The sequence below is a fragment of the Falco peregrinus genome, chromosome 8 (genome assembly GCF_023634155.1).
Source record: "Falco peregrinus isolate bFalPer1 chromosome 8, bFalPer1.pri, whole genome shotgun sequence".
NCBI lineage: Eukaryota > Metazoa > Chordata > Aves > Falconiformes > Falconidae > Falco > Falco peregrinus.
In genome coordinates, this window is record NC_073728.1 from 24,680,759 (window position 1) to 24,708,466 (window position 27,708).

Below are 27,708 nucleotides of genomic sequence, written 5' to 3' on the forward strand. Positions count from 1 at the left end.
TGGGCAGGGATGTGGCATGTTATTTCCAAACAGGCTGCTGCATGTCTAGGAATCCCAAATCAGTTGTGCACCACACAATTAGTAAATCCAGCATGCTTGCCTGTGTCAGATCACTCATGTGTACGCTGGAACACATATGGGCACAGTAAGTCCAACACATCCGAAGGCATCAGTTTGCATGCATAAAGATTATCAGGACAGCAAATGTGCAGCCGTAGCTTTCAGAAGTGTAAGCCCACAGCGCATATATACCTGCATAAAACATACAAACACATCTCTGAACAGAAATATGGCCACTCCCTGAAAACATCAGCAGGTGCCCTGCAAACTTCACATGAACTCCGTGTTTAAAAGTAAGGAAGTGCTGCGTACTGAAACTGGAATCCAAATGGTTATAATGTACAGAATGATGCGCTTCCTCCAGAGTTATGTTCTGAAACAAAACTGTAAATTTGAGAATGTTGAAATGCGTACTCTTAGATCTCGAGAATATTCTGTCCTTCAGAAAGGGCTGTTCATATGTGTGTGTTGATGTCATATAAGCAAGTCCAAGGAGGGACAAGATATCCAGGCTTCTGCTATTAATCAACAGAATTGCATTCAATTACATTAAATCAAGTGTAGTACCGTGTAAAAATATCTCAGTACACTGCTTAATTTTCAAACAAAATTTTCCAGCAGCTATCTGAATGTGCTAATTTTGGGCAGAACAAGAGTCTGGAAGAGAAAAATTTAATTATTTACCATCTTGTTTCTTCTCCTCCCTTCCAGTGTCCTGAATTTCTAGACCTTGAAAAATCAAAACTTAAATCCAAAGAATCCCTCTCAAGTGGAGTGCATCTTAACACAGCCTCAGAAGACAACCTGGCTTCTTTTTTAGATCAAGAAAGTGACCAGTCTGTAGAGTGTCCCCCACAGCGTTGTAAAACTTATCTCCAGCCTGTTCGGCACCCTTCCTTGCCAGAACCTTCACTAAGCACTGTAGGAATCTTGAGTCTTCATAGGCATGTTTCTGATCCCGGTCTTCCTGGGAAATAATACTTTTATACTATTACTTCACATAAAAATGTAAGTGCTTTTAATGGCTGAATTTCCCTTTTTTTGTATTTAAATCTCTATACTTGACTCAGGGGCTACAAGGAATATACCATTATATGCAAAAGTACTGTATATTTTCCTAAATATGAAGCTTGTAAGGTAAAGTTGAGATGTTCTGATGTAAATATATATATATATACACACACACACACTAACTGTATGTTCCAAATGTAAAACTGCCAGCATTCTCAAGGCACCTTATATTTTTATTTTTTTAAAAAAACATGCATGTTCTGAAGTTACAGTTAACGTTGCATGGAGATTACCATTTACCCATTTACTACTGTCATGGAAATAGTATTTTATTGTGGATATGTCTCCAGAGCAAAAAGGAGACCAATAACGATAATTGACATAGAAAAAACTCCTACCTGACCAAGCCAAAATTCAAGCGAAATCTTCTAGCTCACTTTTGAAAATTGATTTATCTTTCTTGTAGTGAGCTTTTTATGATAAATCACAATGATTCTGAATCTAGAGAAAGAATAAGGTAACCAAGTCTTCTGGATTTGAAACAATTCGGACAGAGAAACCAGCCTCCTTCTAAACCAGCTGAAGTAGGGCAGTATTTTAACAGGCAGGAAAACTGCCACATGGTGGAAAGTATCACCATAGGTTGCATCCACAAAACTGCATTAAATAAATAATTTGTTTCCACTACTTTAAAAAAAAAATAAAAATTGCATCATGGACGTTAGCTGTCATGAGCAGGCAGGCACCCTTCATCTGTCACACAAACATAATCAAATGCAATAAATCTGATTTCTATATAATACAGAAGACTGTGTTCCTTTTGTTCAATACAAATTATTAACAACCTGTTTAATTGAAAAATACTTTACACATTTTTGTTCTATAATTATTAGGATGGTTGTTTGCAGTTATCTGTTTTTACTGACTGGCCCCTCTACAATGATCCTAGATAGGGCACATATGTATGTAGACACACACACACACCACGCACACATTCCTGTATGTGTGCATGTGTGTATTTTATATATGTACATATGTGTGTATGTATGTGTGTATGTATTTATATACACACATACACACAAGTGTGTGTATATACCTACACTTACATGTAGGAGTATAGATATATATATAGATAGATATATATATGTATATATGTAAAATCACTTTCAGGAACAATTGTAAACTTTCTTATTACAAAACGAGTAAGCTTAGCTGTGTCTAAAGCTGACTACATTAGAATAAAATGATTTAAGGTCTGTAGGCTTTAAATACGGTATGTACTGTATGTGCATAATGCTTTGTGAATACTTAGATTTAATTTTATTAAAATATTATTCTGCTTCCAATGTTGTGTTTATTTTAGAAGAAACTGACATTTTTATTACTGTTTTTAAATATTTAAAAATGTTCACATGATTTTCTAATCTTAAAGCTTTAATGTGAAATTCCTCTAGGAAGAGAACTGGTTTCAGAAAAGCACGTAACCCAGTTAGTGGGGGAGCAGTAAAATATTAACTAAAAACAAACTAAACCCTCTGTTCTAAACCAGTGCTACAGGGTAATGCAATAGTGGTAAAACCTCACATTAATAGATTTTATACCTATATATATATATATATATATATATATATATATATGTAGTATGTTGGGGTTAGAATGATGCACAACAGTTTTAGTCATACACTGCCAGCAGATAAACCCAAGGTGGCTGAATCTTCTCTCATTTAAAATTAGTGTGAGTGTTGAGCTGCTAAGCAAGGCTCTGCTTTACATTTGCATATAAAGATACAAAGATTAATTAACTGAATACCTTTGTAAGTGCAAAGAGAAACCAACCCTTCCCACACAAGATCAAATTTTCTTCTGCCTCATGCTACTGTTGATTGCTGAGAGGTCCAAATGCTACAACAGGCTGACTGTTCTTTCTTCTACCATGATGACAGGAGGTCTGCACTGCTTAGTGCCTTGCAGGATCAGGTCCTAGGTAACAGCATCATTGGGCCAGTCAGAATCTTTACCTGCATAAACTCCATTGAAACAGGAGTGCCGAGTAACAAAGTGAAATAGCTTCTGCTTTTATTTTTTTTTTTAAGTAGCAAGCATTAACAATTTCTGCTCTATCTCAGTCTAATATTGTCTGTTACAAAGAACAAGGTAGCACATTTTCTAAAAAAGTATTTGTGGTTATGCTACATTTAAAAAAGTCTGGTATAAATTAAAAATAAAATTAATTATAAAAGTATAATGCATGAGCATTGCTTTACAAAATGCCTGTTGTCCAATTTCATCACTTCGTATTTCACATTACTGCAAAGAGACTGAGCAAAACAGGTGGACTGGGGAAGGAGTACTGGTGAAGAAGAAAAGCAACAACTATTTCAATTAGCCCAAGTGAAGGACAAGCTCCATCTCTTTCTCCTTTTCCTGGCTCAGAGAGGCTTTGTTCCTTCCCTTCTCTTCATCTGTATTTGTCAAGAAGAAAAATCTCAAATGGGGGCAACTAAGATAAGACTTTGTGAAGTTATGGAGATTCTAAGCTCCCTAGACATCTGCCAATGAATGAAGACACAAAACGTGAAAGATGACAACATATCTGGCCATACTCTAGCTGCCCCTTCCCTGCCACAGAAAGATCTGCCTTCTCAGATACCTTCTTTTCTTGTTGACGTACACTGAAGCGCATGAAGATCCACTGCTTCAAGCTTTCTTCTTCCAAAGACAGGTACAAATCAATGTTTTTTGAAATGCATTAATTTTTTAAACAGCAAAAATTGTCTCTCATTTTGTTTTTTTTTGGGGGGGCACAGCTCCCTTTAAGCCCAGTCGGTTTTTGGCTTAATAGAAATGGGTCTGTGTTATCCAAATCAATCTGGGAAAACGTAGGGGTTGTGTACCCACACATCACAAAACACAGCTGCAACATATCCACAGAGGCTTTCAGGACTTTGGGAGATAAGTTCTCATCTTGCTTGAGCTTAGTAACGCTCATCTTGGCTATTCACATTTAAAACTTGTGACTAAACATACCTATCAATTATAAGCTGTAGATACAGAGAAGTATCCTGGAAATTCAAGAACAGCTGATATAGCTGAAGTATCAAAGCAACTGGGATAATCACTCCAAATATAAGAGGTGAGACAGTACAAATCAGCAGAGGTCTTCATGAAGTTCGTTAGCTTCCACCAGCTATGGGTCTAGTTCAGTGTTCAAAGCAAACAACAGATTTTGTTCAGATTAGATGCTTTTCGATATTTAAACCGTGCAGCAACCTGCACCTACATGTTCATGTACATGCACAAATTCACAGTAATACAGATAAGTCAGTGTCTTGACCTACTTCATTCTGCTGTTTCCAGGAAGCATGTGACCAAGCGCACATCTTTCCTTTCGCGTTCCCACACTGTTCACTCCCCAAACGCACGTTTTCTGGCCTCCCATCTCACAGTGGCTGCCCATGGATGACTCCATCTTCCCTTTTCCTGCTGCAGGAATTGTGCCCTAGCAATCTCCTCTCTCTGGTGAGCACAGGTCACTCATCAGAGCATCTGCGTGACCCACCAAACACACAAAATGCTGCAAAGCACTGCTTCGTATGGCCTCTGGCTGCCTGTTCAGGTGAAGCAACATGAGTTTTTCCCACAGACAAATTGGGTGTCTGTCCTCCCATCTGGGAGCTGCCAAGCTAACCTGGGCACAAACAGTCCTGGGAGGCTGCACCAGCAGCGCAGCGGAAGGCATGGTTCCTCACCTGAAAGTGGGGTGTAACATCACACGTGCAGATTAGCAGCTTTGGTGTTTCTATAGTCTTCTCTTAAATAGTCTCACACTGCAAACAGGTGTCTACGCCAGTATTTAAGGTTGGACTCTTCATCTCTTGGGTTAATTCCAATGGACCCAGCAGTTACATGTTATCGTATTTTTTCCTCAGATTGAGAATTGGGTCTAGTGGGCACCTCCTCCCCATTCATCTACAGGCTCTCTGTATTTACATACAGAAATTATGTGGCTTCAATAGTATAGTGGCATTTTCAATATCACTGAGAGACTGCAAAAATTGACTTTAATAAAGAAAACCTAAGAATTTTTCTCCACCAAAATATCTGCACAGACTCCTCAAATGCACCACAAGTGTAATACATTCCGCGCTAGTTGTTCCGAGAAATAACACATAGTAATTTGGAACATTGCCAACATTAAATAACTGTTGTTAAATACTTTTTACATTTTGGGGGTAGTATGATAGACGTCATTTTCCTCCCTCTTACATTTTTCAGAATCTCAAATTGATGGTATTTTGTCACAGCAAAAACAAATAGCTTCTAAAATGCTACAGTTCCCAGATTTCCTAGTTCCTGTAGAGCAATATAATTATATTGAGTCACCTGGAATTGACTAAAATCCATTACAATTTTGACAATGAGAGAAATGAAGGAAATGAACAGACAGTCTTTTTTGAAAAAGCATTATTAATTATGCTGGCATTGTACACAATTTTAGTATCTTCTGACTGTTCTATGTGAAGTTGTGCTGCATTTTGTTAATTAAGATATTAGGCACAATTAATTTCTCAATAGCAAAGATTTAACTGATCAAAACCCAAAAAACTGAAAGCTGCCACTTCAAATCAAACTCACTGTTTCTAGGAACAGCAAAGCTATTGTAAGACAGTTGTCTTTGGAAAAAACTGTTAGATTAACTTCATCTATGGTCACTCCAAGCATGATTTGTGCTTTCTAGTTATTCAAGGTTAAAAAAAAAAAAAAAAAAGCCTGCATAGTTAAACTAACATCAAATGCTGATGCATGCAGCAGAAAAGTCTGTTCTGCTCAATGAAACCAGGTTTTTAGTTTTTTTCATTCAGACAGGCTTCTAGAACAGGGTAAATCTATTCTTTTAACAGTTCTTCAACCTACATGAAACCAAGCTATTTTAAAAGTTTTTAACAAAATGTAGGATATCCACAAGAGCTCAAGCATAAGCCTCATAGCCAGAATTAAACAGTAGGTATAAAAATTTAGTGTCTTTTTAACATCCTAATCCTTCTCAGAAGTTTCTCAGGGTTTAATCTTCTCTTTCACAGAGACTGCTGCGGCTCAGCACCCACAGCACTGAGCCCTTCTGAGAAGGAAGCAATGCTTTACCATGCCCTGCTACCACACAGCCTGTACACGCGCTGCACTACTCCTGTTGCAGAATAATGCACTTTGCTTGTAGGAAATGGCTGTCAAATTATTCTTGGCCAAGTCCAGGTGAATTCTACTCAAATCAAAGAGACAGCTGCCCTCCTCTTCTTTACAAACACAGGTTCCAGACATGGTATGAGCCAACACTCCGGCACTACGGACAGCAGCCAACAAAGCAGGAAACGCTGACCTGGTGCCTGTACTTATATTCACTAACAAGAGCAACTATAAAGTGAATTAAAATGGGTCTGATAAGCAAGGTCTGTGTGCTGAAGGTACTAGCTTGTCAGTTTGGTGGTTTTTGATTTTCAGTTGTTTTTTTTAATTTTGGTTTGGTTTTAAGCTGTAATCTGTGATACCTTATTCAGACCCACACCATTACTTGCAGCTGTTCCAAATGGTTGCAGTCATGCATTTACTAAAGTTAGTAAAGAGCAGGGTGGCAACTTTTTCCCCCTCTTCTTTTGCACACAAATGAAAATGCAACCTCGATGCTCCCTGTTACGTTACACTTACCTCATTATCATAAATGCAAACCCCACTAAAATACAGGGGAAAGCACTTGTTTGATCTGCAGTATCTGGCAGCTGTGCACAAACAGCAAGGGACCTAGTCTCACTTCTAAATTTAACATCAAATTTTTAATGAAAATACTGGCAAATTGTAAAATTGGTTCAGATTGGAGACACATTTGGTTTGCAGCTATTGGCATATTTTCAACAGCTGTCCAGACACAGAAATAATCTTTAAGTAGCTTCTTTCTTACTTGGAATAAAAAGAGGATGTGGAAGGTCCATTAACATGATTACTCTGAACCTAACATTTTCTTCAGTTTTATTAGGAATGATATGTACTTATACAGCAGTCCTGGTGTCACTTATATACTACCATCTAATCTATACATCTTTTTTTTCTACACTTGAAAAACAGTATATTAGAAGCTAACCAGCAAATAGCTTAATGGGAAAAAAACCAAACCAGATCCACAGAATAGATGGCATATGAAAATCAAGACAACGCTGGGTTTTATCAATGCTACTAAAGGAGCATGTCCCAGAGTCTGTAACTGCATGAAGGCACTGCTATGTCAAGCTTACTTTTTCCTCACTGTATCTTTATGTATGAGTAGTAGATAGAGCTGCATTATTAATGAAGAAACATTTTTCTTCATCTAGCTATTTGGAGTTTTTTGAATACCCGCTTGGGAAGTTATTTGATTATTAATGAATGCAGAATATGGCTATTCTCTTTGAAATGGAAATTAGATGGACCAAATTAAAGCCTCCCACAGGAAGTACTTGCCCCTTTTATGCATTATTTACATTTTCTATACTGAAACTTTATGACAAAGTTGGAAAGGCAAAAGGAAGTTTTGGAAATTTAGTCTAGATATATACTTCACTACTATGAGCTCTAGCAAATCCTGTTTGTATAACAGTTTTTTGTATAATGATGTGGCTAAAGTAAGTTACTATTTTCCTTTCAGAAAAGATCTCTTGGAAAATGTTTTACTGTACAAATAAAAGCACTTGTACACTTCACATATTCAGTATTTTATATCAACATGAAAATGTATTTGCAAGAAATCTAAATATGCACAAATAAAGGCAATGCACTTATTTCGGTCATAAGAAACAGGATGTGAACATTTCATTTGTGGTTGACCTGAATTTAGTTACTAAAATGCAATCACTAACAGGGCTTCAAAAAGGATCTATACCAAAACATTGAGGGGGGAAAAAAATTGCATTTATTATACTCGTAGCACCATGGGAATAAACGTAAATGCACTGGATTACACAGGACACCACTCACTGGCTTGAAGCACACAGAACAGAGACACAAAATTAGAGCTTTTTGGAAAATCACACACACACAGCAATCTCCATGTATCATTTTGACCTCCATCCCTCAAGCAGAGCTGGAAGTTATATCCATGTCTACTCCTTCTAACTTCACTGACTAAGGAACTGAAAAATCTAAGATAACTTCTGGTTAGTAAATCCTAAGATAAATCTGGGTAATAAAGCTGGTCATTTCTCTCCATTGATGCCCAAGTTTTCACAAAATATTTTGATCAAAAGTGCTGTCTAAATATCTATCATCAAGCCAGACACTTCTTTGCTTGAATCATTTTCTTTTAGAGATTTTATAGTGAATCATGGAATGGGTTTATCATGTAAGACCTATTCAGTAAGTGATTTTACTGACCCAGATGAACAGCCATTGAAAACTTCTGCAACAAACTGAGCTCTTAAAAAGGAAATTAAAAATATAAAAAGAAAACAAACAAAAAAACCACACACAAAAAACAGAACACCACACCTGCAGATTCCCCTGGGGAAGAACCTTAGGTGAAATTTAAAAAAATGCAATCAGCTGAAAGCCATTCCAGCTTATTCAAATAATATTATCTGAGCTTGACTCACAAAAAGAACCACATTGTACTGCAACAAGCTGGGGCAGTAAGGAAGTTTTACCTAGAACATTTTGGGTTTTTAATGGAATCCACTGATCTAGTTTCTCCAAACCAGCAGAATTTTTCAGAGTATGTCATCTGAACGTATGTTGTTACTAATGAAAACAATGTATATAGCATTTAAGGCATCTGATGTTTTATTTGTGTAGGCAAGCTACCCATTTATAAGGCACAACCTATTATGTGTGACCATAAGCTTTTCCTTTATGCTAAGCTCTTGAAAGAAATTTACATTTCTGGAACGATACATGTACAGATTGAAAAAAAAAAAAAAGAAAAAGCTTCTAAATATGGTAACATGCAAAAAATATTTATTTCTGTGAATTGTGCCCTTAAAAATTGAAGTATTCATTCAGAGTGCATTGTCTTATCAAGTGGGAAGGTTAAAAACTACAACAGCTTCCATCCACAGCAGTTCTTCCAAACATGAACTTTGACAGGTCGGTGATCCTCTTTTCCTCCAGCAGTTCAGCACTCAGAACGCCATGGTGCACTGCAAGAACTAAAAGAGGAAGTAATAGGCAAGTCAGTTTAGAGATTTTGGAAGTGTGACAAGTACAGTTACACTAACCATCAGTGAGATTCAAGAGGAATGACCTACTTCCATCCTGACAGGTCAAAGGATCCATAAGTATAAATACTAGAAATAACTTATCTACTAGATGAACAGCACTCACAGAATTGAAGAGATAGTCAAGTATGTTTCTGCTTTTGGATTTTTAGCAACAAAACTGATTCCTCAATCTCATTTCATAGTCTTATTTTGAGCACATCCAAAAATTATTTAGTCAGCTGAACAGTTCACACCTTACTACCTGCATTCTACTGGTAACTAACTTTGCATAGCAATGAAGTAGTGACACCACTAACTAGCAGGACTATTCACAGTAATAACCTGCAGCAGAATAGAAGAGCAGTGGATATCAAGTAAAGAATTTTGCTTTCAATATTAAGATGCAAATTGAATTATATGTTAATACTAAGGTAAATGATTTTTACAGATATTTTGATGATTTTGTTACAGTTGCATGCATTAAGCTAAACACACCTTCAGGAATGATGACCATACCTTTATCTTAATTTTCCTTTCAAGAAACTGTGAAAGCTTAATGGAAGCTCCAGTTTCTAATGCTCATACTGCTCATGGTCAGCTTCACATCAACGAAGCCACTCTGTAAAATTGCAAAGTGCAAATCAAATAAGCAGTTACACAAATAATACACCTCCATAACCAATATCTAAACCCCATTGTACGTGCTCAAAGAAAACTAGTATTAAAAGTTAGCATTTTAAGAGAATTAAAAATTCAAATTTCTTATCATCAACAACAGATACAAAGCAACACCAAGATTCAACTGAAGGCCTAATATGTACAAGGGTATATCCTACATGGATATCATAACTCTGCAAGTTTCTAACCTGAATGCTGAAAGGGTAATTAAAAAAAAAAGGAATCAGAAGTTGTCATTAGTATTATTTTTAATAATTAGTTTCAGCAGCGACAGTGACCATGAATTCATTTTTTAAATCAATTTTTAAAAGAAACAAAAAAAATATGAAACTAAAATAAATAATTTAAAAAAATAAATAATAAAAACATGTTTTAATTTAGTCTGTCTACTACAGAACCAACCGATACTTTAACTATCTTGACGTAGCCTCCTAAACATCATAATTTAATTTTGAAGGGTGACAGAATTTGATTAGGCATAAAAGCCCAGTCTTCTGGATTTTGCACCTCAGAAGGCAAGGCAGCGGTCATAACCTCTCTTTAATAGGCAGCTACACCTGCCTGGCTGCCATAGCAAAACACTCGGTATTTTACAATAATAGGTTCCACTGATTCCAGACTACATTAGATATCTCTGCAGTTTTTCAGCATTTACTTCTTCATCCTGCAGAACAAATGCATGCTTTTGTCACAGTTGACAATTCACATTTAACTTGTAAAAAAATCATTGATTTTCAATGCATGAGATTACCTGTAGCGATACCTAAAACGTTCTTACGTTGTTAAATAGTCACCATAAGGAAGAGCACCTGACCTGAACTGAAGCAGTAAGCAGCATTCTCTGTTTAAAGCACATCAATGGCAGTGAGAAGGTAAACAGTTAATTAAACATCCATTAAACATATTCAAAAACTCTATCAAAGTTATAGCACTTCCTAATGTAGAATTTATATATGAAGATAATCAGCAAGTTGATTAAAATTACAACACCTTTGTTTTCAATGCTTAGTATCCACATTGTCAGCATTTCCACTTTGAAATAATTAATAGATGCTTTTCCCTTTGTCCATCAAATCTCCTCCTGTTCCTCACCTGGTGCGGAGATATGAAGCCGAGAGAGCAGCACTGCGGTCCACAAAACACAAAGAGAAAAAAAGAAGCCCCTCATCTAAAAAAAGACAGTTGCTTACCTGTCACTGGAGATCTCCCAATACATTGCTTCTGCAAACCCACGTTCTTGGAAAGCGCATGTCAGCTCCACAGAGACAGAACCATCTAGTAGCCCATGGAGCTGCACACAGGACCTCTGTGAAGCCTTGCCACCTTCCATTGGTCTTTTTCCCCATACTGAACTACTGAATTCCCTGACTATTACTCCTACACATGAAATTGCAGTGTTCATATTCCTGTCTGTAAATCATATGAATGCTAATGCAGACTCTTGGAATACAAAAGCTCCCATCACTATCCATTAACAACATTATAAAAATATCTACAGTACTTAATACTTCCTTTTTCAAAAAGACCATGTTGCATCCCATACATATCTACAAAAAAATAAGTTTAGTCTCACAACATTTATAAGCCTGCCCTCCACTCTAAATTCTATGATCTTAAAGAACATAAATGTCAGATTTAGGGCCTCGTGCCAGAAGAAATACCTTGCAAACCATGCATCAACCATTCTGAAGACTCCAGTCTTCAGTCTGCATTATACTTTCCTGTCCAAGTTCCATATGCGGTACAGAACAAAGTTAATCAAAATCCCAGTCTCCAAAGTTTCACAACTGGCTTTTAAGGTACAGTGAACCTAAAAACGAACTATTATTTCGAAATGGCAGTGAGAATCTGACTGTGAACTGCCAACATATTTTGGTTAATTATATCTTATTAAACAGCAGCACATCTATCAAGTCTGTAGTACTGTAAACCCTGCTGTCAGCTATAATTACAATTACAGTTGAAAACTACATTTTACCTGAAGAAAAATGATTTATCACTGGGAACATTATGTTAAGGTACTTCTACTGGGGGGGGGGGGGGGGCGCGGGGCTGGGGGGGCATGAAAAGAAACTTTACTAGGGTTGTTCACAGCTGATTATATAGTTATATTGTTCATATATACCCATCCCACAACAGCACTGAAGTCAACACGGGGTCAGCAGCAACGGAGTAAGTACCAGCATACACAGAACACCCACAGCATGCACCATCAGGCATATTTGGTACTGCTCCTGGCACTGCCTGTCCCACTGTCACTGGAATCCCAGGCATCTATAACTGCAATATGTTGGGAGAAAAAAAAAGAAAAAAGGAAAATATATCAGTATCTTCACCTTGATAGCATGTAGTACTTCAATTTTACAAAGAAAATGTACCTTATGCATGATTAAGAAATACCTGTTGAACTGTATATTCAAAAAAATAAATCAATTTCAGACTCAATCCTACAACTGGATTTATTTCTAGATTTCCTCCATTTAAAGGAGTTTCGATAACATTTGGTGACAAAACAGAATAGCACAACTCCAGAAACAGTTCCACATGCCTTTAACTGCACTACCAAGGAAACTAAGACCCCAAAAAAAAAAAAAGAAAAAAGTTACTATTATAGTGCTAGATTTAGTTTTGCTTTGGGAGTGTGGGGGTAGAGGTGGTTTTACTCTTAAACAGATACCTTATGGGCATTAGTGACAGTGCCTGCAGGACACTGTAGTCATTACTTCAGATACCCTTGATCATTTTTTTTTTAATGTAGTTCTCAACATTAAGCTCTAATCATCTAATTTTCCCTGCATTTGCTATTGGTTCAGTCTTTCCTTTTCAGTCTTAAACTGTTTATTCAGTCATTTATTTATGCCAGGATTTCCAAGTATTTCCTTTTTATGCAGGTACCACAACTGGTGGCAGGAGCTCCCTTCTTCAGGCTGGGCCACCTACAATTTGAAGTGACTTTGACTATCTGAGAACTACAATTTTACAAGCGGGTTATATATTTTACTGTGCCTTCACTTATAACAGCAAAGTAAAGCTCAATTTACCTATATTTAAACATGGGTTGTTTTACCCAAGCATTTAAGTGACTAAGAAAAATAAAATACAATCACAGAGTTGAAGTTTTCCAGTTACAATAATGGAAGGCTTGTCAAGCCATACAACCACCTGAGCGGAACAACCCGCTTACAGCAACCAAGAAGTGACAGAAAAGGCAACCCATGGCCTTGGAACAATAAATGTTACACTGAAGTAGTTAGATCAGAAAGTCTTTGCAAAAAAAAGAGAGAAGTGTGGTTTTTGTTCCAAGTTGCCAGCATTACTCCTTTACACAGCGGCGAAGGGCTCCTGTAGAGCACAGATCCCAGTGACATCCCAACCACTGATCCCGGTGACATCCCAGCCACAGTCCCGGTGGCACCGCAGTCTCAGGTCTGCAGTCCTGAAACAAGCGAAGCCCAACAAGCCCCGACTGCCACCAGCATCACCTGCGCCAGTTTCACAACAGGGATAATTTTCAGCTACAGCATGGTGAGGCAATTTCAAAGGAGCATGCAAGGATCCTCAAACACAGTGTCAATATTTAAATACTTAATTGTAACAAACAGTGACAGAGCAGAAGCACGCAGAGGTTGGGTACGCTCAAGCAGTAGGGAAGCTGCTGAACATCAGTGCCATGAGACCTCAGCAAAAAGCCTCTGTAATGCCTGTATTTGCATCAGGGAGCTTAACAATTTAGCAAAATATTTTCATCTCTTACGCAGCAACCAAAAGCCCCTGAACACCCTGCCTTTTGCTCAAGGGCGCGGAATGCGAACAGCATCCGATTCCTACAATCTTTCCTCTTCCCGCCGCAGCGGCGCCACCGGGCACAAGCAGCACCACGCACGATGCAGCCCCGCCTGCAAGGGGCCACGGCCGCCCCCGAGCCGTGATCCGCGCTCCGGGCAGCCCGGAGGGCAGCGGCTCACGGCTCCTTCGGGTGGGCTGCGCCCAGCGCACGGCGCCTGCGCCACCCACCGGCTCCAGCCCTGCGACCGCCCGCCCCCGGGCACCCCCGCCTCACCGCTCCGGCGGGTGAGGGCGCCGGGCGCCGCGGGCCCCGGGAAGGCGCACCTTGTGCGCGGCACACAGGGGCGGCCGCAGCGCCCCCCAGCGGGCGCGGAGAGCCGCGACGAGCCCCGCCCCGGCGCCGTCAGCGCGCGGGCCGCCCCGTCCCGCCATTGGCCCGCCGAACCCCGGGCGGGGGCGGGGCCGCTGCGCTGCCTCAGGCGCTGCCTCAGGCGCTCCCGTGGCCTCGGGCCCCGCCAGCGGCGGCCGCTGCCCCGTGGTACCGGTGACCCGACGCGTCACCCCTGCGGGCGCTGCGACACCCGCGCCGAGTGCGGCTGAGCCGCCCCGATGAGCTGTAGGCGCGCGCTGCTCCCGAGCGGGGCGGGGAGGCGGCACCGGGCAGCCCCGCGGCGCGGCCGCCCCCGTGGGAGGGCTCGTGCGTCTGCCCCGCCCCGGCCTGTGAATCCCGTCGCTTAACTGGAGTCACGCGTGGAACAGAGGGGTTTGAAAGTCACTCGTTTTGCAAGGGGTGTAAGTACCTAGCTGGAGGAGAGCGGGAGTGTCACCGAAATCTCGGAATGAGGAACTTACCAACACCAGTGTGATGCAGATAAGCAGACACTTCTTCATTAACGGCCGGGTGCGTGAGTGAGTCCTCTCACGATCAACGCACACCAAGTTTCAAAGTCATACACCATATATAGAACTTATTCGTGCGTATTCATTAAGTATTCATGCATATTCATAGTATTTCCCAAAAATCATTAACATACTCTCCTCCCATATCCGATTCTGTGCAGTAAAGGTTAGAAAGGTCCGGAAATGGGTCCGGGGTACGATTTGGGTAGGCGGCATATGAGTCAGTAGTCGCGATCTCCCCCTGCCAAAATTACCTTTTACTAAAGTTCACGGTTTCTTAGCAGGTAACTACAAGTTGTTCCAGTCGACTCTCCCCAGTTCCCATTAATTCTATATACTGACATTTCAATACACTTTCTACATACAGAAGACTAGTCAAATACAAAGAGATCTGTAAAATCCCAGATTTGTTACCTAAGTTTTAAACAATGATTCTAGCCCATTCTTCTGGCCTTGGTACAGGGCTGTACAAAGGATTTCATAGCAGCTTTTGCTGTGCAACTACAAGTTTCATTAAAATATATTTCTTATTCCAAATGATTTTATAAAATAAAATAAAGTCAATTAATTCTAACTTATTAGCAGATCTGTAACAGGAAAGCCAGAATATTTGTGTCATCGGTGGGTAGAGGAGGCGCTCAGCAATCATGTGCAACCTAGTAGTAGCTAGAATAACCAAGCAGTGGGTTTTGTACCCCCTCCATGAGTGACAAGTGTCCTTTTAATGTCTGCGAAGTCTTTGAACCTGTAAAGGATTGTTTAGTATGAACACACTGGGCCTGATTTACTACCACTGGAAACCAAGCAAACATAAAGCTGCCTACACATGCACCGCATCCGAGGAACTCCTGCAAGCTCCCGAGGCCTTACAGGAAAGACCGATGTGTCATCCAAATGATGTACTGAAGACAAAAGGAAAAGTAGGAGGGGAAAAAAGCAGTCAGATCTTTGAAAGGAAACTTGCATAAAGCAGTAATAAAGTAATGAAATAAAAGTGAAACCTGAAATAAGCAGAAAGTACAACAATGAAATGAAAGTAAAACAAATTAAATTCTTCTACAGAAGAAGCCTCCAAATGAAGGAAGCTCCACTGAAAGCAGAATGCTGTAGCATATCTCAGCATGACAAGGAGCTGAGGGTGTGATTTGAATTAAAGGAAATTTCAGGCCGGGAAAGGATCTCTGGAGATACCTGGTTCTCTTTAAGAGCAAGGCATTAAATCAAGGGCCCTGTCAAGCCAAGACTTGAATACTGAGAAAAACCTCCACTACTGCTCTGGGCAATATATTCCAGTGTCTGATTGTTTTTACAGTGGAGCGTATTTTTTCTTATACTTGGACATAATTTCCCCTGAAAAAATTGTTCCTTGTCCTGTGTAACCCTGTGAAGAGGGATCCAACTTTTGGGAGCTGGAAAACTGGCTGGCTCTCCCCTGAGCCTTCTTTTCTTTAGGCTGAATAAACCCAGCTCCTTCAAATATGTGCCATACTCTCCAATCCTGTAACCATCGTGCTGGCCCTCTGCTGGCCCCTCTCCAGTTTTTCACTCTCTTGAACTGTTCAGGACCAAAACTGAACACATTAATCCAGATCCTATTTGCTCCTATCATTTTCCTACAAAACATGAAATTGAGTCAAGGATCACCAGAATCACACTGAGGTTCCCTAAAACCTTCTGAGGCTCGGTGACATGCACCGTATGGGTGAAACCGCATCTCAGGGATAGACTGTTCCAACAATCTCAGCTTACACAATTCCCCTTGGAAGTTTATCATGCATCATAGCCTCTTCCTCTGTATGCAAGGTGCAATTCTTCAAACTAAAAAAAAAAAAAAAAAAAAAAAGAGAGAAAAAGCAAAAAAAATCCACCTTTAAGACATGCCCAAAGCAAACCATTACAACATGCAAATCAGCTTTACTTCCCTGATGGCCTTTTGTGGGTCTGTGTTCTGCAAAAAGGTTTACCCTGCGAGTGTCGGCCCGCCCCGGCCGCCCGGGGTGCCGCACCGAAGTGCCATCGCTGCCCGCCTGGGAAGCCCCAGGCAGGAAACCCTGACGCAGCAGTGACCGGCCCGAGACACCCGTGAGCTGGACACGGACGGGTACGCTTCGGTTTACGTTTGGGTTTTTAAACTCATTGTTCTTGTTACAGGTTTCCTTTCAAGCATTCAGGACTAACGCCGCGTCGCACCCCGCCTCGAGGTGCCGGATGCGGCCCCCCGCCCCCCCCCCCCAGTGCTGCCCCGCCCCGGCGGGCCGCGCCGTCACGCACCGAACTCGCAAACGAAACCGAAAGCGGCGCTGGGCCCGGGATAAAGCGGGGCCGGCCCCGGTGGCGGCTGCGCGAAGGACCCCGGAGCGGAGGACGCGCTCCTCGCTGACACCCAGCCGGACCCCCACCCCCCTCCAGAGCCCCCCGGCGCCGCGGCGGCTGGGCTGCCTCGGCCGCCCCCGCAGCCCCCCGCGCCCACCACCCGCCTCCAGCGGCAGCGGGCGCGGCCCGGAGGCCCGGCGCCGCCAGCGCGGCCATGGCAGGGGAGTCCCGGGACGAGCGGTTCCTCTACCTCATCTCCTGCTTCAGGCCGCGGCTGAAGCAGTTCATCCGGGTGCAGCCGGTGCTGGACCAGCTGCCCTCGCTGAGCGCGGAGGAGAGGGAGAAGGTGCGGGCGGCCGCGCTGCAGCGGGGCGAGGTGGCGGGGGCGGAGGAGCTGCTGCGGGCCGTGGAGCGGGGCCCCCGCGGTTGCGGCTGGTTTCACGAGTTCCTGCAGGCGCTGGAGCACGGCGGCTGCAGCCTGGCCGCCTGCTACGTGAACCCCAGCCTCAGCCACCTACCGTCGCCGGCCGAGGAGGCCGACCACGACCTCTGCGTGCACTTGGTGCAGCTGCTCCACGGCACGCTGGTGGATAGAATGCAGACCATGCAGGTGGCCGAGAAGTGCCTGCAGAAGGGCATCTTCCAGGATGAGGACCTGGATCGGGTAAGTGGCCCTCTGGCTAGGCCGAGCCCCAGGCAGTGTCACAGACACTGGACACCCCCCGGAGCTGTGGGGCAGATAGTAAGCCACAACTAGAAATGGTCTTGCAAGTGCTAAAAATAAAGGGGTGTACTCAAAACTTGGGGGAAAAGGGCAGTGGTGCTCCCAGTAGGCCTATGAAGATTGTTGCTAATGGGCCAGCAGGTGGGATGCCAGCTAAGAAGCGGGGAAAGAAAAATGCCATAAACAGAGGGTTAGACTAAGCTCATGTCTAAGTGGAAAGAATACAGCTGGCTTTACTGTCACTTATCATTTCACCACAGACCTTGGGCTCAGAAAGTCATTGTCTTCTGGCCCCTGATCCATACCAGGAAATAGTAATGACTTATAAAGTCCTAGAGAATACTTGAATTAAAATAAAGCAAGACCTTCACCCCCTTTTTTGCCATAGGTTCACTAAGATGTATTGTACTAGACAATGATGCTGAGCAGAAATTACAGTTTGACAAGAAAGAGCAAGTGTTAACCTTTAATGAAAACATGTACTAGTGTTTACTCCACTTGGGTAAGAATTACTTGCTTGGACTGGTGTGAAATTTATTTGGAATGCAAAAAAATGGATACCCTGAAACAGTGTTAGAAGAAGAAATTAAATAATACTTGCCATAGCAGTAAGGGGGAAACTGGCAAACAAAGGGTGGAACTACATCATAGTTTCACTCTGAGCTCTGGCATCCCCTTTTTAGGTAGTTTAATGCTCCATCTCACTTAAATGACAGTTATGTACATAATTTTGTCTGGTGACTGTCCGGTAGGGGCTGGCTGCACCCTAACGGAGGGTAACGCAGCAGGCAGAGGCAGGGTCCTTTTAGGAGGTTACGGGCTCCATTCCCTGCTAAGGGGTCTATATGTTCCCATAGGCCATCTTTTTGCTGCTGGTATGTGTATTAAGCCCTTCACTACCGTCACAATCTTGTTTCAACTCCAGCAGTGCCTAGGTTAATGTGCTTCTATATTCCGTTTTGTTTACCTCTCCCTACTTCCACTTCCCATGTATTTCCTTTCAGCGTTCAGTCGCAGTCAGGGGTTCCCACTGCTATGCCTGCCCATTTTCTTGTGTATCAGGATGGGTCATTCTTGAGCCTCAAAAAAATTGCACTTGAGGACTGAAAACTCTAGCTGCTTTGCTTTTGGGGTGGTCATTTTGTTCCTCATGTGGTCACATGTCAAGTTCTGCTTGTGACAGCCTTGCAACACATTTCCATAGCTTCTTTGAGGGCAGCAGCCACTATGTAGAGGCTTAGGCTTAGCTGTTGTACCTTTAAGTGGTAATGGAGATGGTGAAAACAGAGTTTAAGGGAAGTGTTCCATTTTATATGTATGAGGTCATGTTACAGATTAAGTCTGAGCTCTGGTAAACAGTATGACATCACGTCTTAATCAAGGTTGGCTATTCCCTAAACCAGTGTGAACACCAATTATTATTCCATGATAATAATAATTATTATTATATAGTGGTTATTATTATAGCCATTATCCTGTACTACCAACCTCTCTGCAATTAAATTTCAGGTCTCATAAGTTTTATATGTCCTGCCCAAACCTATATGGGATAAACAAGAGGTTGGACAAAACTGCAGTGAATCGCTTCTGATGAGTGGCAGGCCCACTCTCTATTTTTAAGTATGTTTTAATGATGATAGGGAAATACTTTTGTACCTATACTATTCTTACTGACTTTCCTGAACTACTCCCAAAGTCTGTCTCAGGATTGTTTTGGGTTTTTTATTTTCACCAGATCCAGACTGTTACTGACAATCGTGGGAACAGAGATGGTGCAAGGGAGCTACTGAGCAGAATAGTGCAGAAGAAAGATTGGTTCTCACCTTTTTTGGTTGCTCTGCGTGAAACCCAACATGGAGACCTTGCAGATGATTTAAGCGGAAATACAGGAGGTAATCATGGTACTTAACTAGTATTAATATGGGGGGTTTAATACCTCTGGTTTTTTGTACCGTTACCTAGGAAACAATGCAGGGTTCTCACTGTATTTATTTCACTGTGACGAGACTAATGTTTTCACTTGTCTAGGGATTTCAAAATCAAGTTATTTAACAGCTTATTCGATAGATTCTTAAACACTAAAAATCCTTATTAAGCAATACCAGAATTACGATAATGTGTATGTAGTTGTAGTTAAACTGAATCCTTACCTTCTGTAACCCATTGTTTTTCAATATGGTGTTTTTATAATAATTCATAAAAAATATTATGAAGATTAATTTGAACATACAAAACAAACCTTTTCTGGATTTCTTCTTCAACACAGGGATTAGTGTTTCCTTTATAGAATGGTTTACATGTATATGCAGCATTTTAAAGTACGCTCTAGTATGTCTTCTTGGGGATAAGACATTCATAAGTCTCAAAATATTGTATAAAATTTACTATAAATAACAAACTAGTAAAGAGATTACTTACAGAAATGAAACTAAATGTGTTACAGGTTTTTGGCAATACTTTTTATGCCTGTACAATGATTATAATACTGTAAAATTATCCCAGTGCTCCCCTGGATTCTAAAATAATAAAAAGGAAGCAGCCCCAAATAACCTATCCTGCATTTTTTACCAGGCTCCACATATGTTTTGTAAGATTTTATAAAGTTTTATAAACTTTATAAAGTTTTTAAACAGATTTCCCATTTAGCAGCTTCAGCCTTCTCACTTGAGGAGCTTATTAGAACTATGTCTCTGTACTTTTAGTTGCTGTATATGGGACAATGCCTTAAGATTTTGATAAGAGGTGCATGAAGATGTCCCTTCCAGACAAGGACAGGAATCAACCTGTCTTCTGCCAGACAGATAAGCAGCTGCCATATTTGAGCATGCAGTTCAAAGGTGATTGCGTGTTCCAGTCTGCAGGACAAGACCAACCAGGTCAGAGCTTCAGAAGATAGTTCTGAGTGAAAGTTGCATGCTGGGAATAGCTCAGCGGTTACTGCCATCTTAATTTTAGTTTTGTGTTGCAGCCTTGTCAGGCTTAAATTCTTGTCTTCATTAATTTGCTATCAGTAAGGTAAACAATAATAAATATTTAGCAATTACACAAATTATTAACATTATTTTAAATTTTTTTTCCAGTGCTTTCAAACTTTGCATTTTTGAATTTTCAGTATAGTGCAGACCATATAGCGTAAATCTTACGTTTAATTCAGTTGTTTGATGCAATACTGAATGAATGCATTTATTCCACAGGTTCTCAGTAATCTTGGGTAATGTAGGCCCTAGAAGAAACTGTGTATGTAAAGCATAAACTGTCTGGCTTTTAGCAGAGGATAAGAAATCTTCCATGTACATAGTCCTGTACATGTGTAGATATGTAAAGTGTTTGTAGCATCCACTGATACAAGGTCATAGACGGAAAACACTAAGAACACGTTCACTGGGTATCTTGGAAGGAGAATGGTGGTGCTACATTTTGTCACTCCAGGTTGATCCTCAATGATTTGTTACAGTAAAATATGTTATTATCAGACACCTACACATAGAAATTGTGAACTTTATAATTATTTTTTTTTTAAATCTAACAGTTTTTTAAAATTTAATTTCTAATTGCAGAGTAACCGAGTTCCGAATATGGAAAACCCTGAAATGCAGTCTTACGCAGCTTTTGTAAAAAATGTTTATAATTTATTGAACAGCATTTTTTTGCCTTTGGGGCATGCATAGTTCTGCATGAGTAAAAAAAAAAAAAAAGAATGGAGAAGTCAAAGGGAAATTATTTTCCTATTTGAAGTAAGACAAAGAAGTGGAAGAAGGAAAAATATTTTCTAAAAGCTCTCTTAGCTTTTCTGTTTTATGGGCAAGTTTTGAAGTCCTGCTGTAAGGTACATCTATCTATGAGCTTACAGGACTAATGGAACTGAGAAGGTAGGAAATGTGGTCCAGTCCACAAGTTCCATTTTTAGATCTTTACAGTGGCCACAAATATGTGAGATTTATGACCAACAACTTCCTTAATAAATATTTATAAAAATGTCAAAATTCCAAACTGTAATGTTTAAGTCAAGACCATATGTTATGTCATTATGTGCATGATGGATACAGGTTAGTTCTATGTTTTCTTTGCTCCACACTAAAAGAAATTGAATGTTTTATAGTGCCTTAGAATTTCTATTTGGTTTTTAGGAAGAGAGAATAGACAAAATGAGATGAAAAGCAGTACAAATGAAGAAACGGAAATTAAAAGCCAACCAGGATATGCTGAAATGGAGAATCTGAAACAGCAAGAAAATACGAATGATAGTTTCAGCAGTGAGAACTGTGTATTGGAAACATCCATTGGAAAGGATTCTGTAGTTTCAGGTATGTCCACTAACTGTTACTTTGTGCTGGTAACAGTTAAACTTTAGTAACTGCAATAACTGAGAAGCTTTAGTAACTGCAGTAAGAAGGTTCTTGGTGCATTAGCTCCCATCTTGCTCAAAAGTCCAGGAACGTATGGTACTGTTGGGGTGACAGGAATAAATGGAAAAAGTAAATCCTAATTTTCTGGAAGCAGTAAATTCTGTTTCTTCCTATGAATTACAGCAGTAGCAATTTTAAGGGTCAGATCTACAAATATGTTCAGTTCAAACAGTTGTTTAGGACAAGAGTATGTTGTCATACTTGAAGCAATTAATCTGAAAGGTAGGTAAGAGCTGGTTCAGAAACCAGTTTGCTAGCACAGTACAGAATGGCTTAGGAGGACATGGCCAAAAAATCTGTAGCACACTATGTGCAGCCTTCACTTAGACATTTTTTCTATCCTGGTTTTAGTGCTGATGTTTTATCTACCATGGGCTACTTGGTTTTCTTATAACTGAGCTACATTAATGATCTTCCTTTCTTCTAAAATAGCACCTTTTTTGTTTTGTTTTTTTTTGTACATATATTGTACTGTGTGAAGAAATGAGTCCTTTTCAAACATATTTAATATTGTTTATTAAAAATATTAATATTATTGAGTACTTTCCTTCCAACCTGCTCATGGTGGGTTTATACTATCCAATGAAAACATCAGGTTTACATTGACAACTCCTCACAGTGTTGACAAAGTTTAAATCAAGAGGAATGTTTCTGTATCACTGTAACTGCAGCTGTATTAAGTACTTCTTTCTAGAAGACTGGTAATTCTATATTGGAACACATTTTTGGTTTTGGTAAGTCATTTAGTTCTGTCCAAGAAGTAATTTTTTTGTTTACTTTAAAGGTTTATATTTACAGAGCATCAAACCTTTGTCACATCACATGCTCAGAAGTACATTTTTTTTAGTACAATTTTTTTGAAATTGTGGCCTGTTGTTCGTATGGATCCACTTACAAACATGCCTTGGGAGTTGATTATAAGCAACAGCAATTACCAGCAACAGTTCCCAGACATAGCTGGGAACCAATGATTCAGACATATGCTACATGGTTAAGGAACCATTCATATGTGTTACAAGTTCAGATGTAGCTCAAACAATAGTTACAACTGAGATAAATTCTGCCTGAAATTATTTTAGTGGGCTTACTCAGCCAAAGGAGTAAGATAGCTAAGGCTGCTCTTTTTTTTTATCAAACATGAATAAATAAAAAAAAAATGGCTCTGGAAACTGTAGCCTTTCAGTGTGCAGCAGTAGTAGCCTATTTCTCACTTAGCATGGTATTAACAGCATATCACAGTGTTTTGTAGCAAGTAGTGAACTATTAACTACAGCAAAAACATCAACTTGGTTTTCCTGGATTAGAACATAATTTGTTTGTATGAAGAAGAGGTGCCAAATATTTGATGATGATTCAGAATGGACCAGACTGAGTTATCCTCATTCTTACTTAGGATCCGTTCAGGACAAGGCTAAGGCTCTTAATTGTAGCCTCACTGATTTTCATTGCTGATCTGTTAGCCTGGTCTTTTACCTGACTCTTGTCAAGTTGAGGGTTACAGATAACTAGATCTATTAACTAGCCTGGCACAAGCTAATTCTAGCCTGAAAACTATGGTCTCCTCAGCACTGAACTATACTGAAATTAATAGGCAGTGGGTCTTAGCAGTTTGTGCAGTTGGGTGGACCTGTTCAGTGAAATGGTGGTGAGGGTGTACATACTACACAAGTTCTGGCAGTTTGGTTCAGATTGACTTCAATCTGATGTGGACTGTATGCCTGCAAGTGGCTGGAGCACATCTCTTTTGGTTTCAGCTGACAGGAGCTCATTTCTTCGGATCAGAACCAGCTCTGTGATACGAGCCAAAGTGGGGACAATTGACATTCACTGTAAACATGCACTTCCAAGCTGGAACTAAAACAAGCAGTGTAGATGCAACGTAGCAAGGGCTGCCAGGAGACAGTGCTGTATGAATATGGCTGTAGGGGAACTGGCTCACATTCAGCTCTCTTGAAGTGCAATAAGCTTTGATCTCTATGGACTTGTACGTACAGACTTAACTGTACTCAATCAAGTCTTTTTCCATTTCCACCCTTTCTCATGGTCTCGTAAGACTGTATTTATAGACCAAGCAGCTGAAAATACAACTGGAGTCCAGATTCTACTTCCAAGTAGGCTGGGAACCCACCTAATTTGCAATTTGATGCTGTCAAGTGTTGCCAGTTTTGCAGTACACTGCCACCATTCCTCATGTACGTATTCTCATGTATTGAGGACAGATTTCAAGAAGAAAGAAGCTTTTATCAAGTCACTTGAAATTACTGAAATTTGCGTTGTATGTAAAGCCTCATCTGACCCTTTTGTGGGAGTAGCTGAGATGGAGCCAGAAGGTATGAGGGCAACAGGGTCATAAGAGAAAGTAGAAATAGATCATTTGACCTAAGAGAAAGGTAGAGAGAAATTGTATTTGCAAAACCACAGATAGTAAAATGCACACACAAAAAACAACACAAAAGCAGTGAGTCAAGGTCAGAAGTAAAACACTTGGGTTAAGGCTACAGTTACCTGTATAAACAACAATTTAAATAAATAGCAGCTCTGTTTTTCAAGGACTGTTTCATAAAAAAAGGTTGATTGGAACAAATAATTACACTGTAATTAACTGAAGATTTTAATAATTTCTCACAAAATGTCCCTTAAAACTTCAGTTTATAAAAACTGCCCATTAATTTGAAAGTAGGACCAGTTTAATAGCCTGTTTATATTTTGGTCCTTCATTTATATTTTCTGATGTTTGAAACTTATTCTATGACATAATGTAGCACAGGCCAGGAGGGGAAGACTTTTTTCGTTAATATTGCATAGATCCTTTTCTTTTTCCATTGCATGCCATTATTAATTAGTGCAAAGTGACTGAAAATCTTTCTGTGGAATATGATGTGTTACAATGTGCAAGTAGCACTGTAAGGGAAGACTAGTAAAAGTGGTGAAAACAGCTGTTAGAATATAGATTTGTTTGCTTTCATTGTTTTGGAAAGGCTTACTGTTGTTGGGGGTTTTTTGAATTTTATTTTTAAATAATGCAAGAAGGTTGCCACAGTTGAAAAAGGAGAATATCACTCCATTCACCTTTCATTTGCAAGATGAGGACTTTGCATTTCACTTTGCCACTGTCGTTTTCTGTTGAGAGGTTATTGTGTAATGCGTGCTGAACACTGTAATTCAGATAATTATGTACAAAACACTTTGTGAATGCATATTCTCTACTGCATATACATCTTTCAGTAGGTCATTTTAGATGGGAGACCACATGGAATAGATACATAGAATTTTAATTTTGTCTTCTCTTTCCTACCTGCATGGATTCCTAGAGAGTGAAAACAAGAGATAGCAGTGTCGTCTTCGTAGCTGGGATTCCCACTAATGCTGCTTCATAGTTTGTTGCAGGTCTTTCAACAGGTATTATAACTGGTGGAGCCTGCTTTTTTTCAGGACAATGCTGTCTTTTAATGTGATAATAAATGTATGCTATTATGTAATAATAGGGACATTTTATATTAATCAGGTTTCTGCTGTGAATATATGTTTTTAAGTGTCTTTCTGTTGATTGCATTGATTTCTAGGAGTCTAGGCTTTTAATTCAGGTGCTTTAAGTCTTTAATGCCCTTGCCCATTATAATACTCCTACGGATGGTGGTGATTCATAGTTGGATCAGATTCTGAGGTCTGAATGGAATAAATGATGAAAACTGTAGGACAGCAAGACAGATGTTTGCATCACTTCTCATGGTTATGTTAGAAAAACTGAAAATAAAGACTTAAACAAATACCTGACTCCTAGTGGTAGCTTCACCCCAAAGGTAGCTTCTTTTCAGTTGTCTGTATTATACTTGTTCTGTGAAATAGCTGGTTTGTTTCTGTTATTCATTCATGTTTCAAGGAGAGCAAAACTTGCATAAAGGAAAGTCAAAGCTTCATATTTTCACTGAATGCAGACTATGTTTAATATTCACCTCATTTACCAGAATTTTGTTATGTATATTTCAGGAGTACCATTCTAAGACACAGTAACTCCCATTCGGTTCTACACTCTCGTTCACAGCATCTGTTCTGCTATATGAATTATTTATTAGGGACAATATGGATATGAGCCATAATGGGATATTCACTGGAAATAACTATGAAAAACTTAATAGGACACAAGTTCATGACATAATTAAGAGAAATCTTATAGCATACAAGTTCACTAGCTAATTAAGCAAGGCATATTCTGTCAGATTTCTTAAACATACTATGAGCTCAGCTGCAGAGTGCTGCAGGTAATCTGACAATTCAGGATGAGGCTGTTTGCAGCAGATTTTTTTCAGATTAGCTGTGTATCTCTTTAGATATTAAAAGTACTATGTTTTGGAAAATACAGCTATATAAATTACACTTCTGACTGAAAAAAAGTTAGCGTAATACACTGATTGCCCAGCAGAGGGAGAGCTTAACATTAGAATGTCTACAGTAAACTTGCCAGGTTTCTGTGGCAGTGTCCAAGTCTTCTATTGGGTGTAATGGTTTTGTCTGTCTCGCTTTTACTTGCATAATTTGGAAGATTGAATAATTCACCTCTACTTTTATTTACCCAGGAACCACGATTTACTCTTTTCGTGTTACATGGAAAAAGCCATAAAAAAACCCCAAACAAACAAATCATAGTTCTGGTTTTGATTTCCTACTACTACAGATACAACTCACATGGCTTACAGGGAGTGAGAGAATGTCTTCAGTTTGCCAGCAGTGCAGTATATCCAGTAAACTAACATGTTTTCCTTTCTTTTGACTCTTCACCCCTCTGAAAAGATACAGTAAAATATGACTAGAGGGGATCATGCAGGCAGTCATGTTTGGACCCTTGCTTTCAAGCAAACAGAATGTAGATGCCTGAACAGAAAATCATGACCCACATTGCCTTACCTCTGTTATGTTTTGGGTTTTTCTCTTCCACTTCATATTTTCTTCCATTAAAAAATGAATTTTATTGTTCATAGTTTTTTCTTTACCTAAGAAAAAGTTTAATAAAGGAAATAATACCTCAGCTATACCTGCCAGACATTTCTCTAGTTTATTTTAACAACTTTGGGAGAGAGCAAACAGTATGCTTTTGCAATTTATATTTGTATAGCAAATATACTACACTGCCTTTGTTTGTGTTTTTGGTTTAGAGTCCGATGTCTCCATAGGAGATGGAAGGTTCGGTAACTTGAATGAAAACCTGGGACAGAGCTGTACAACCAGTGATTCAGGTACGTTTCCCTTCTGTTACTTAGTAATTGCAAAATAAGCCCTGGAGGGTAAGTACTCTGTGAATGGGCTAAAACAAAGAGTTCACAGTATTTAGATGCCTGACTTCCTCTTATTTTGTCAGAAAACCGATGCTATTTTTATGGGTCTGGACTTAAGCCCCTGCCCCAAAAGATGTGATTTACTGAGATTGTCTGAATAGGTCTCTAGACATCATCATCATACAAAATGGTCAGTGACGCAGAATGGTAGAATCACATAGGCTGGAAGGGGCTTCCAGAAGTCATCCAGTGCAGTCACCTGTGCAGGTATTGATAATGCTGCCACATACACGTGCTTCTTGTTCTCAGAGAGGAGCTAGTTTGTGCCTGGCCCCTGCATAGGG

At 40.0% G+C, this 27,708-nt stretch overlaps 2 protein-coding genes and 1 long non-coding RNA gene across 5 annotated transcripts in view; 2 read left to right on the plus strand and 1 right to left on the minus strand.

Annotated features, from left to right (window-relative positions):
• KCNH7 (potassium voltage-gated channel subfamily H member 7) overlaps positions 1-2,647 on the plus strand; it is a 233,447-nt gene extending 230,800 nt beyond the window's left edge. The window contains exon 16 of the mRNA XM_027782345.2: positions 772-2,647. Within this exon, the coding sequence (XP_027638146.1) occupies positions 772-1,038 (267 nt within the window). The 3' untranslated portion in view covers positions 1,039-2,647. The remainder of the gene's footprint in view (positions 1-771) is intronic.
• Positions 2,648-9,023: 6,376 nt separating this feature from the next.
• On the minus strand, positions 9,024-17,347 carry LOC106112304 (uncharacterized). Its single transcript, XR_008748299.1, has 5 exons — positions 17,215-17,347; positions 11,156-12,245; positions 10,956-11,057; positions 9,804-9,906; positions 9,024-9,236 (listed from the first exon to the last, which is right to left on the minus strand). It is a non-coding gene; the product is annotated as an uncharacterized LOC106112304 (long non-coding RNA).
• IFIH1 (interferon induced with helicase C domain 1) overlaps positions 16,904-27,708 on the plus strand; it is a 28,841-nt gene continuing 18,036 nt past the window's right edge. The window contains exons 1-4 of one of the 3 annotated variants that reach the window (XM_055811417.1): positions 16,904-17,628; positions 19,424-19,580; positions 21,816-21,992; positions 27,245-27,325. In XM_055811417.1, the coding sequence (XP_055667392.1) occupies positions 17,179-17,628; positions 19,424-19,580; positions 21,816-21,992; positions 27,245-27,325 (865 nt within the window). In that variant the 5' untranslated portion in view covers positions 16,904-17,178. Of the gene's footprint in view, positions 17,629-19,423; positions 19,581-20,413; positions 20,565-21,815; positions 21,993-27,244; positions 27,326-27,708 lie in introns of those variants that run through there. The other 2 variants (XM_055811416.1, XM_027782303.2) reach the window with 2 other exon arrangements.